The sequence below is a fragment of the Montipora capricornis genome, chromosome 4 (assembly GCF_036669925.1).
Source record: "Montipora capricornis isolate CH-2021 chromosome 4, ASM3666992v2, whole genome shotgun sequence".
Lineage (NCBI taxonomy): Eukaryota > Metazoa > Cnidaria > Anthozoa > Scleractinia > Acroporidae > Montipora > Montipora capricornis.
In genome coordinates this window covers 48,173,479-48,185,636 of record NC_090886.1, presented here as the reverse complement: position 1 = coordinate 48,185,636, position 12,158 = coordinate 48,173,479, and the positions used below count along the sequence as shown (strand labels likewise).

General features: G+C 41.7%; 1 protein-coding gene across 2 annotated transcripts in view; it reads left to right on the top strand.

The window, feature by feature from the left end:
- Positions 1-2,054, top strand: part of LOC138047214 (GDP-D-glucose phosphorylase 1-like) — a 27,367-nt gene extending 25,313 nt beyond the window's left edge. Inside the window, exons 10-12 of one of the 2 annotated variants that reach the window (XM_068893963.1) lie at positions 536-705; positions 1,526-1,606; positions 1,820-2,054. In XM_068893963.1, the coding sequence (XP_068750064.1) occupies positions 536-705; positions 1,526-1,606; positions 1,820-1,950 (382 nt within the window). In that variant the 3' untranslated portion in view covers positions 1,951-2,054. Of the gene's footprint in view, positions 1-535; positions 706-1,525; positions 1,652-1,819 lie in introns of both variants that reach the window. The other variant, XM_068893962.1, reaches the window with a different exon arrangement.
- Positions 2,055-12,158: the final 10,104 nt, after the last annotated feature.

The window sequence follows — 12,158 nt, the reverse complement described above, 5'->3', positions numbered from 1 at the left end:
TTAAGAAAACTGATCTCTTTGAAGGGAACCTCCGCTCCGCTCTTACTAAAGAATAAGTTTAAACAGAAGAAAACTATGTTAACAAAAAAAATTGTTCGAAATTTGTATTAAAACAGTGTTTTTATCAAGAAATGCGAATTTCAATATCGCTTATTTTCACTTTCACATTTCGCGGGGGCAGCCATCTTGAATAATTGTGACGTGTTACGGTTGTCCTATTGTTCTGACACAAAGAGCTTTTGTCTAATAACAATAGAGCAACCGTAACACGTCACAATTATTAAAGATGGCGGCGCCCGCGAAATCTGAAAACAAAAATAGGCGATTCTAAAACTTATTTATTTCGAATACAAACACTTTCTTCAAAGTACTTTGGCTGTAACGGTTTTAAAGTCATTTTTTTGTAGAAATGGACGTTCCCTTTAAATCGGTTATGACATCACAGTCACTTTTTCTCTGCATATGTCTGATGGTTTCCTCCTCAGTTGAAGTTAACTTTACTCACGTTTCAAACTTTTACATGTATCTATTTCAGAAAAATCCATTTAGCTTCGTCTTATTTGATAAAAAATGAAGTAGCACACAACTTGCACATTATGCGAGGAGCAAGATGTCAGCCAATCCGTCCCATGAATGGATACACAAATCACGATGATGAATATTCAGTTCTTAGAGTTTTTCTGTGGCCTAGGAACTCTGTTCCCGGTAAGACATTGCTTTATTTACATTGTTTTCTTATTTTGGTTTTGCTCATAGTTTGATTTAGTGGGGTGTTCATGTGGCTGACCTAGTTTTGCCGGCTCAGTTGGTTGCGCACGCATCCGGCTGCTGCGCCCGAGGTCCCGAGTTCGAACCCGGCCTGATCAACACTTGCACAGGGTCTTCAAATACCTGAGGATAAAGTGCGGCCTTACGAAAGGACGACGAAAGGACGACGAAACAGCGATGAAAGGACGACGACGCCGCCAACGAGAACGTTTTGTAAAAAACATTATTTCCCGTTAAGCCTGGTTTTCACTTGCGACGCAAGCACAAGCAGCTTTTGCTAGTGAAAACGAACGTCGACATAAGCATCAAAATCAACCAAGGCATCCGCCATTTTGTTCAAATGCTCAGACGCAGGGAATCTCGAACGAGTGCTTTAAGCCACACTATTTGCAAAGAGAAGGGCATTGACGATATTCTTTTGTCTTTGTGTTAATTAGGCTAACTAGCCTCGTTCACACGCGTAAAATTGAAAGAATTTGGGCTGTAAAACGAGGCTAGTTAGGCTAATTAACACAAAGACAAAAGAATAATTTGTTGGCGGCCATTTTTGTATTCGGTCAATGGAGTTCCCAAATGTTGTGGCTTGTCTTCGGTTTGGAGGGTAAATAGTTGCACATACTAGGACACATCATGATGTCGAGGGTGCACATAACTTAATGCACATCGAATTTTAAGATCCAACGCGAAGCTTCCCTTAAGGCTAATCATTTGCTACCTATTTCTTGCAATAAGATACTGATTTGTCCATCTCGCACAGGTACAAAGGATTTGAATTCATACGAGTCGGAAAAGCGGCCCATTGCTTTGTACGAATTTGCAGGCTCCTTGGCGATAGGAAGTAAGTTATTAGTGCTCTGTCCCTTTCCTGTAATTGGAGATGGAGGTAACTAAACCATTGGTTGTTTTCAAGTGAACGTTTGTCAAGATTGCATGTAGAACCGGGGTATCTTTAACCCTATCAGGTAGGTGCCCCTATTCCCAAGGGGCACCTTCTTTCCATGTAAACAGGCCCTTACAAAGGAAGCTTAATTTTACCTTCACTTTCTTTCAGCGAGACCGACTTACGAAACATTTACGGAAGAACATTTCTGTATGTACTTGAAACGAGCAACTTTACCGCAGGAAGAGTTTACACAGCACAAGAATGCGATACGAGAGTTGTTGAACAAAAGCAAGGGCTAAACAGATAAAGCGATAATCAAGCAACATGTCGTTCCTTGCTTTTCTAAATTGAAACAACAATGTGTTATGGTTTGTAGAAAATGTAAATAAATATTAAAAATTGTCCCGTTTTTGTCACGGTACTCTTCATTTTTAGCTTTAGCTTTTATTTTTGTTTTGATGAGCAGGCGATCGAGTTTTTTTTTTTATTTGCATTTTGCAACAAGTTTGCGCAACTGCACTGTCTTTCTAATTTCGGCATAATATTCGCAGTATTGTAGCCCTGACACTTCGCCCCAAATATGCCGGTACCGTTTCATGGTGAAGAGGAAAAGGTTACCAACTGACTCGGTGATGTGTGAGCGGAGACCTGGCGTTGAGTTTAAGTTTCGTTTGATGTCCGTCATGCGAAGACAAACGAAATGGCTTGGTAGATACACTTCTAGCAGTCCCTGCTAATGTCTGTCGAGCTGCGTGCTTTAGAGGCAATCGTGTTATGTCATGCATTCGAGACAAAGACTCGGAACACTGAGAATATTTTTTTCTGTGAAACCCTCTCCACCTGAAGATCTCAACGTCGGCGCCTCAGGGCATCTAAAAAGCCTCACATCCAAACTCGTAGCACTGCCGCCCTCTGACGTACACATGCCACCCATCTGCGAAAGGCACAAGCTGAATCCATCCCTTATCCCCCGTACATGAGAGTCCGCACACGGCCTCGACACACCACAGAGGTTAAGACTGAGTTCTAAGTTCTAGATGGTAATCGCCTTCACCGGCATGCCCGATTAGCCTGAGGCCAGCGATTTTTGAGCGCGTTATTCAACTTTTGGACTAAAATGACGCACCGATTAACAAGATACTCAAACCCTTTGATAGCTTTAATTGTGAAATTGAGACTTTTAGTAACAGTTTATCGAGAAAACAATAACACACGCCCTCGTTTTCTTGTTGTTTACCACGCACCAGTGAGTCAGTCGGTTGAGCATCTGGTTGCCATGCGGCAGGTCGTGCGTTCGACTCCGGCCGGACCAACACTCGGGGTCTTTGAATAACTGTGAAGAAAGTGCAGCCTTTGTAATTACATCCGAAAATGGTTAGACTCTCTAGTCTTCTCGGATAGGGACGAAAAACCGTAGATCCCTTCTCACAACCCTTCAATGTTCATAAACTCCGTGGGAAGCTGAAGACCCCACACACTAGTCGAAAAGAGTAGGGTATGGAGTTCCTGGTGTTGTGGTCTGGCCTTTCCTTCAGCAATGTGGTCGGCTTGGTGTAATCTTCTGAATGGACTACTGATCGATGAGACCACATAACAGCAAAACTGACAGCAGTCAAATTGAAGAAGTCCAAGTGCTGAAACTGGTAAAGCTAAACCTGTTTGTTGTTGTTGATATATATATTTTTAAACTACGCACGCTAATAAATATAAATTTAACCCAAGCTGGACTGGCTCTCCTTATGCAGCACTGGGCTGAAACTCATCATGACAACATGCGCCGAAGGGTAATCTAGCTGCATGGTATACCTGTAGTTATATCAGGACCGCTGAAGCATCAGTCTCTGTGGTATGCTGTTGGAAATGAATTGGAACATTTTTAATTATCTCTTTCATTGACCATTTCTTGTTCAGAAATTTCGATCCATTACCGGAAGAGGCACTTTCAGGAAGCTTGATACCCAGTAACAGGGCCTCCCCAGTGACATAGACTCGTTCGTTCGTATTCAACTGAGTGCTTTCCACTTCGTAAAATTTGAGAGTTGCGTTACCATTTAACTCTTTTTTTGAGGACAACACACTTACAGTATGTATGGATTTTCTTCTTTGGCATCCCAGACGCTCGAATCCAATGGTGAAGCAGCAAAGATTGGTGTAATCAGGAACCCATGACCCATGGTGCCTGGTGTAGTCTGAAATGCCATCCCGTGATCCGTCTTCTCGCCACTGACGACCTTAAGATTGGGTATGCGCATTACGTTAAAAGAACGAAATTTTTGGAAATGCGCCAGCTCAGAACTGAGATCAACTCCGCTGAGATCTCGTACTCGTCGTAGTTTGAGAAGGGGCGTGCGGGTGAAAAAGCTAAAATAACAATGACCACAACCAGGTTTTCCGAGCCCACGAGACTGAGCACCCCCAAGCAAACCATTGTTTTTAAGGTAAGTACTTAATGTATCCCTTATTATCATGTATTTAAATATAAGCTATTTATAGTGTATTTAAAAATTAGCCCTATATACCCATGTATACCCTTATAAACCCCTATATACCCATGTATACCCTCATATACCTCTATATACCAGTAAACGCATAGGTACGGATAAAATCAGGTAGCGCATTCCGCAACTTAGCTGATACGTAAGAAAAAAGAAAACATACCATAACTGGTTGTTCCAAGTTTATTAAGGGACAGAATGTAATTTCCGCGAAGATCATGCATAAGAAGGAGACGTGAGAGAAAACGTATTTTTCATATGAGCAGAAATACCATTAAAAAATATCCTTAAAAAAATAAAACAACATACTTTTATCAAGAAATACGAGGAAATTTTGAATGCGCTTATTGCATAGCGATGTCGAGCTTGACTTTCGTAGTAAGAGGACAGATAATCTGCAAATATAAATATGGTTATTCTCTTATTTACATTATTATACCGTTTCTTTGACACGAGAATTACAGCGAAATGAAAGCACAACTTTGTCGCGAATTTTCTATGATAAAAACTTGTTCAGAAATCCAAAATCTATGTTAACAGAACAAACCAGGCCTACTCCTGAGTATCTGGCTAAAAATCATTTCCTCTGGCCGCGCCTCAGCCATTCGATGAGGGCCAGCCTCGTGCTTCTTAACTGTCCTCGCTCATGCCCAAAAAGAATTCTGGGTAATTCTGCCATTCCATGACAAGGGAAGACTCCCGATTCTCATTTCATAGTTTTTTTCATAAGTGTCGGGCCACCCAGTCCTACCAGCAAAAGAACGCATCGATTGAAGGTTTTAGCTTTCAAAACTTGCCCAGATTGTGTCAGTAGGTCCTGGAATTCGTCCACAGAAAGGCCAGAGAGACAACTTCACTCGTGAATCGCCATGTTTATAACAGAACATTTTAGGCGTCCCAGTCTGCATGAAACCATCTCTCGCCTCTGTCTGAGACAAGACCAGACACGCACGGTTCTTACGTTACGTTTATGCCTATAAAATCAACTGAAATGTCAATTTCTGGTACAAAAAAAAAAAAAAATCCAGCATGTTAATTTTTTTTGGTAGGCTAGGTATCGAAGAGCCAGAACATTTGCGCATGCGCTGACGGAATGCTTGAACAAGAGAGAAAAACGCAGTACCTCCAGACACCGGCGCTGGAGCGTCGTACCAAACGAGTCATCCCGGGATTTCGGCCCGTGCGATCGCTTTTGGACGCAGTTGGCCCTTCGCTGCTTTCTGCTACCGACCTTGCCTCCCGGTACGGCATTGAGGGAGAGATATGTCGGCCCCTAAACAACATGTGACAAATCCTACGCCTACTCACAGCTTCAAACCGCCCTTGTCAATATAGTGTAACAATTAGATGACTTATATATTCAAAGGAAAAGTCATTTTATCCGTCATATGGTAAGCACTGGAGTCGCAGATTACAAAGTGTGCGCATGCGCCCTCCTAAAGGTAACAAACATACAGTTATTAGCTTTTTCCGAATAACTACAGGAGCTAATATCTTCGAGACATTACATTTACAGCTAAAACACATAGCATATACAGATACCTACTAAATAAATAATATTGAAAGATATATTCATTAAAAAGAAAAGCCGCTGTACAAAATGCGGCCCTGGATACTCCTTTAAGGTCAGTACCGGTAAACTCATAGGTACGGATAAGATCAGGTGGCGCATTCCGCAACTTAGCTGATACGTAATAAAAAAGAGAACTAAGACCATAACTGGTTGTTTCAGGTTTATTGAGGAACAGAATGTAATTTCCGCGAAGATCGTGCATAACAAGGGGACGGGAGAGAAAACTTATTTTTCATATAAGCAGAAAAACCCTTTTTCCCAAAAAAAAAAGCAAAGAAAAAAAAACAACATACTTTTATTAAGAAATACGAGGAAATTTTGAATGCGCTTATTGCATAGCGATGTCGAGCTTGACTTTCTTAGTAAGAGGACAGATAATCTGCAAATATAAATATGGTTATTTTCTTATTTACATTATTATACCGTTTCTTTGACACGAGAATTACAGCGAAATGAAAGCACAACTTTGTCGCTCTGACGAAGGGCTAACGCTCGAAACGTCAGCTTTTAGAATCTCTGTACGGTGGCCAATTTACATTATCAACTCCGTTGATAAAACCAAATTTTTGTCGCGAATTTTCTATGATAAAAACTTGTTCAGAAATCCAAAATCTATGTTAACAGAACAAACCAGGCCTACTCCTGAGTATCTGGCTAAAAATCATTTCCTCTGGCCGCGCCTCAGCCATTCGATGAGGGCCAGCCTCGTGCTTCTTAACTGTCCTCGCTCATGCCCAAAAAGAATTCTGGGTAATTCTGCCATTCCATGACAAGGGAAGACTCCCGATTCTCATTTCATAGTTTTTTTCATAAGTGTCGGGCCACCCAGTCCTACCAGCAAAAGAACGCATCGATTGAAGGTTTTAGCTTTCAAAACTTGCCCAGATTGTGTCAGTAGGTCCTGGAATTCGTCCACAGAAAGGCCAGAGAGACAACTTCACTCGTGAATCGCCATGTTTATAACAGAACATTTTAGGCGTCCCAGTCTGCATGAAACCATCTCTCGCCTCTGTCTGAGACAAGACCAGACACGCACGGTTCTTACGTCTCGTTTATGCCTCTAAAATCAACTGAAATGTCAATTTCTGGTAAAAACAAAAAAACAAAAAAAACAGCATGTTAATTTTTTTAGGTAGGCTAGGTATCGAAGAGCCAGAACATTTGCGCATGCGCTGACGGAATGCTTGAACAAGAGAGAAAAACGCAGTACCTCCAGACACCGGCGCTGGAGCGTCGTACCAAACGAGTCATCTCGGGATTTCGGCCCGTGCGATCGCTTTTGGACGCAGTTGGCCCTTCGCTGCTTTCTGCTACCGACCTTGCCTCCCGGTACGGCATTGAGGGAGAGATATGTTGGCCCCTAAACCATATGTGACAAATCCCACGCCTACTCACAGCTCCAAACCGCCCTTGTCAATATAGCGTAAGAATTACATGGCTTATATATTCAAGAGAAAAGTCATTTTATCCGTCATATGGTAAGCACTGGAGTCGAAGATTACAAAGTGTACGCATGCGCCCTCCTAAAGGTAAGAAACATACAGTCATAAGCTTTTTCCGAATAACTACAGGAGCTAATATCTTCGAGACATTACATTTACAGCTAAAATACATAGCATATACAGATACCTACTAAATAAATAATGTTGAAAGATATCTTCATTAAAAAGAAAAGCCGCTGTACAAAATGCGGCCCTGGATTCTCTTTTAAGGTCAGTACCGGTAAACTCATAGGTACGGATAAGATCAGGTGGCGCATTCCGCAACTTAGCTGATACGTAATAAAAAAGAGAACTAAGACCATAACTGGTTGTTCCAGGTTTATTGAGGAACAGAATGTAATTTCCGCGAAGATCGTGCATAAGAAGGGGACGGGAGAGAAAACTTATTTTTCATATAAGCAGAAAAACCCTTTTTCCCAAAAAAAAAGCAAAGAAACAAAAACAACATACTTTTATCAAGAAATACGAGGAAATTTTGAATGCGCTTATTGCGTAGCGATGTCGAGCTTGACTTTCGTAGTAAGAGGACAGATAATCTGCAAATATAAATATGGTTATTCTCTTATTTACATTATTATACCGTTTCTTTGACACGAGAATTACAGCGAAATGAAAGCACAACTTTGTCGCGAATTTTCTATGATAAAAACTTGTTCAGAAATCCAAAATCTACGTTAACAGAACACACCAGGCCTATTCCTGAGTATCTGGCTAGAAATCATTTCCTCTGGCCGCGCCTCAGCCATTCGATGAGGGCCAGCCTCGTGCTTCTCAACTGTCCTCGCTCATGCCCAAAAAGAATTCTGGGTAATTCTGCCATTCCATGACAAGGGAAGACTCCCGATTCTCATTTCATAGTTTTTTTCATAAGTGTCGGGCCACCCAGTCCTACCAGCAAAAGAACGCATCGATTGAAGGTTTTAGCTTTCAAAACTTGCCCAGATTGTGTCAGTAGGTCCTGGAATTCGTCCACAGAAAGGCCAGAGAGACAACTTCACTCGTGAATCGCCATGTTTATAACAGAACATTTTAGGCGTCCCAGTCTGCATGAAACCATCTCTCGCCTCTGTCTGAGACAAGACCAGACACGCACGGTTCTTTCGTTACGTTTATGCCTATAAAATCAACTGAAATGTCAACTTCTGGTACAAAAAAAAAAAAAATCCAGCATGTTAATTTTTTTTGGTAGGCTAGGTATCGAAGAGCCAGAACATTTGCGCATGCGCTGACGGAATGCTTGAACAAGAGAGAAAAACGCAGTACCTCCAGACACCGGCGCTGGAGCGTCGTACCAAACGAGTCATCCCGGGATTTCGGCCCGTGCGATCGCTTTTGGACGCAGTTGGCCCTTCGCTGCTTTCTGCTACCGACCTTGCCTCCCGGTACGGCATTGAGGGAGAGATATGTCGGCCCCTAAACCATATGTGACAAATCCCACGCCTACTCACAGCTCCAAACCGCCCTTGTCAATATAGCGTAAGAATTACATGGCTTATATATTCAAGAGAAAAGTCATTTTATCCGTCATATGGTAAGCACTGGAGTCGAAGATTACAAAGTGTACGCATGCGCCCTCCTAAAGGTAAGAAACATACAGTCATAAGCTTTTTCCGAATAACTACAGGAGCTAATATCTTCGAGACATTACATTTACAGCTAAAATACATAGCATATACAGATACCTACTAAATAAATAATGTTGAAAGATATCTTCATTAAAAAGAAAAGCCGCTGTACAAAATGCGGCCCTGGATTCTCTTTTAAGGTCAGTACCGGTAAACTCATAGGTACGGATAAGATCAGGTGGCGCATTCCGCAACTTAGCTGATACGTAATAAAAAAGAGAACTAAGACCATAACTGGTTGTTCCAGGTTTATTGAGGAACAGAATGTAATTTCCGCGAAGATCGTGCATAAGAAGGGGACGGGAGAGAAAACTTATTTTTCATATAAGCAGAAAAACCCTTTTTCCCAAAAAAAAAGCAAAGAAACAAAAACAACATACTTTTATCAAGAAATACGAGGAAATTTTGAATGCGCTTATTGCGTAGCGATGTCGAGCTTGACTTTCGTAGTAAGAGGACAGATAATCTGCAAATATAAATATGGTTATTCTCTTATTTACATTATTATACCGTTTCTTTGACACGAGAATTACAGCGAAATGAAAGCACAACTTTGTCGCGAATTTTCTATGATAAAAACTTGTTCAGAAATCCAAAATCTACGTTAACAGAACACACCAGGCCTATTCCTGAGTATCTGGCTAGAAATCATTTCCTCTGGCCGCGCCTCAGCCATTCGATGAGGGCCAGCCTCGTGCTTCTCAACTGTCCTCGCTCATGCCCAAAAAGAATTCTGGGTAATTCTGCCATTCCATGACAAGGGAAGACTCCCGATTCTCATTTCATAGTTTTTTTCATAAGTGTCGGGCCACCCAGTCCTACCAGCAAAAGAACGCATCGATTGAAGGTTTTAGCTTTCAAAACTTGCCCAGATTGTGTCAGTAGGTCCTGGAATTCGTCCACAGAAAGGCCAGAGAGACAACTTCACTCGTGAATCGCCATGTTTATAACAGAACATTTTAGGCGTCCCAGTCTGCATGAAACCATCTCTCGCCTCTGTCTGAGACAAGACCAGACACGCACGGTTCTTACGTTACGTTTATGCCTATAAAATCAACTGAAATGTCAATTTCTGGTACAAAAAAAAAAAAAAAAAAAAAAAAATCCAGCATGTTAATTTTTTTTGGTAGGCTAGGTATCGAAGAGCCAGAACATTTGCGCATGCGCTGACGGAATGCTTGAACAAGAGAGAAAAACGCAGTACCTCCAGACACCGGCGCTGGAGCGTCGTACCAAACGAGTCATCCCGGGATTTCGTTCCGTGCGATCGCTTTTGGACGCAGTTGGCCCTTCGCTGCTTTCTGCTACCGACCTTGCCTCCCGGTACGGCATTGAGGGAGAGATATGTCGGCCCCTAAACCATATGTGACAAATCCCACGCCTACTCACAGCTCCAAACCGCCCTTGTCAATATAGCGTAAGAATTACATGGCTTATATATTCAAGAGAAAAGTCATTTTATCCGTCATATGGTAAGCAGTGAAGTCGAAGATTACAAAGTGTACGCATGCGCCCTCCTAAAGGTAAGAAACATAAAGTCATAAGCTTTTTCCGAATAACTACAGGAGCTAATATCTTCGAGACATTACATTTACAGCTAAAATACATAGCATATACAGATACCTACTAAATAAATAATGTTGAAAGATATCTTCATTAAAAAGAAAAGCCGCTGTACAAAATGCGGCCCTGGATTCTCTTTTAAGGTCAGTACCGGTAAACTCATAGGTACGGATAAGATCAGGTGGCGCATTCCGCAACTTAGCTGATACGTAATAAAAAAGAGAACTAAGACCATAACTGGTTGTTCCAGGTTTATTGAGGAACAGAATGTAATTTCCGCGAAGATCGTGCATAAGAAGGGGACGGGAGAGAAAACTTATTTTTCATATAAGCAGAAAAACCCTTTTTCCCAAAAAAAAAGCAAAGAAACAAAAACAACATACTTTTATCAAGAAATACGAGGAAATTTTGAATGCGCTTATTGCGTAGCGATGTCGAGCTTGACTTTCGTAGTAAGAGGACAGATAATCTGCAAATATAAATATGGTTATTCTCTTATTTACATTATTATACCGTTTCTTTGACACGAGAATTACAGCGAAATGAAAGCACAACTTTGTCGCGAATTTTCTATGATAAAAACTTGTTCAGAAATCCAAAATCTACGTTAACAGAACACACCAGGCCTATTCCTGAGTATCTGGCTAGAAATCATTTCCTCTGGCCGCGCCTCAGCCATTCGATGAGGGCCAGCCTCGTGCTTCTCAACTGTCCTCGCTCATGCCCAAAAAGAATTCTGGGTAATTCTGCCATTCCATGACAAGGGAAGACTCCCGATTCTCATTTCATAGTTTTTTTCATAAGTGTCGGGCCACCCAGTCCTACCAGCAAAAGAACGCATCGATTGAAGGTTTTAGCTTTCAAAACTTGCCCAGATTGTGTCAGTAGGTCCTGGAATTCGTCCACAGAAAGGCCAGAGAGACAACTTCACTCGTGAATCGCCATGTTTATAACAGAACATTTTAGGCGTCCCAGTCTGCATGAAACCATCTCTCGCCTCTGTCTGAGACAAGACCAGACACGCACGGTTCTTACGTTACGTTTATGCCTATAAAATCAACTGAAATGTCAATTTCTGGTACAAAAAAAAAAAAAAAAAAAAAAAAATCCAGCATGTTAATTTTTTTTGGTAGGCTAGGTATCGAAGAGCCAGAACATTTGCGCATGCGCTGACGGAATGCTTGAACAAGAGAGAAAAACGCAGTACCTCCAGACACCGGCGCTGGAGCGTCGTACCAAACGAGTCATCCCGGGATTTCGGCCCGTGCGATCGCTTTTGGACGCAGTTGGCCCTTCGCTGCTTTCTGCTACCGACCTTGCCTCCCGGTACGGCATTGAGGGAGAGATATGTCGGCCCCTAAACCATATGTGACAAATCCCACGCCTACTCACAGCTCCAAACCGCCCTTGTCAATATAGCGTAAGAATTACATGGCTTATATATTCAAGAGAAAAGTCATTTTATCCGTCATATGGTAAGCACTGGAGTCGAAGATTACAAAGTGTACGCATGCGCCCTCCTAAAGGTAAGAAACATACAGTCATAAGCTTTTTCCGAATAACTACAGGAGCTAATATCTTCGAGACATTACATTTACAGCTAAAATACATAGCATATACAGATACCTACTAAATAAATAATGTTGAAAGATATATTCATTAAAAAGAAAAGCCGCTGTACAAAATGCGGCCCTGGATTCTCTTTTAAGGTCAGTACCGGTAAACTCATAGGTACGGATAAGATCAGGT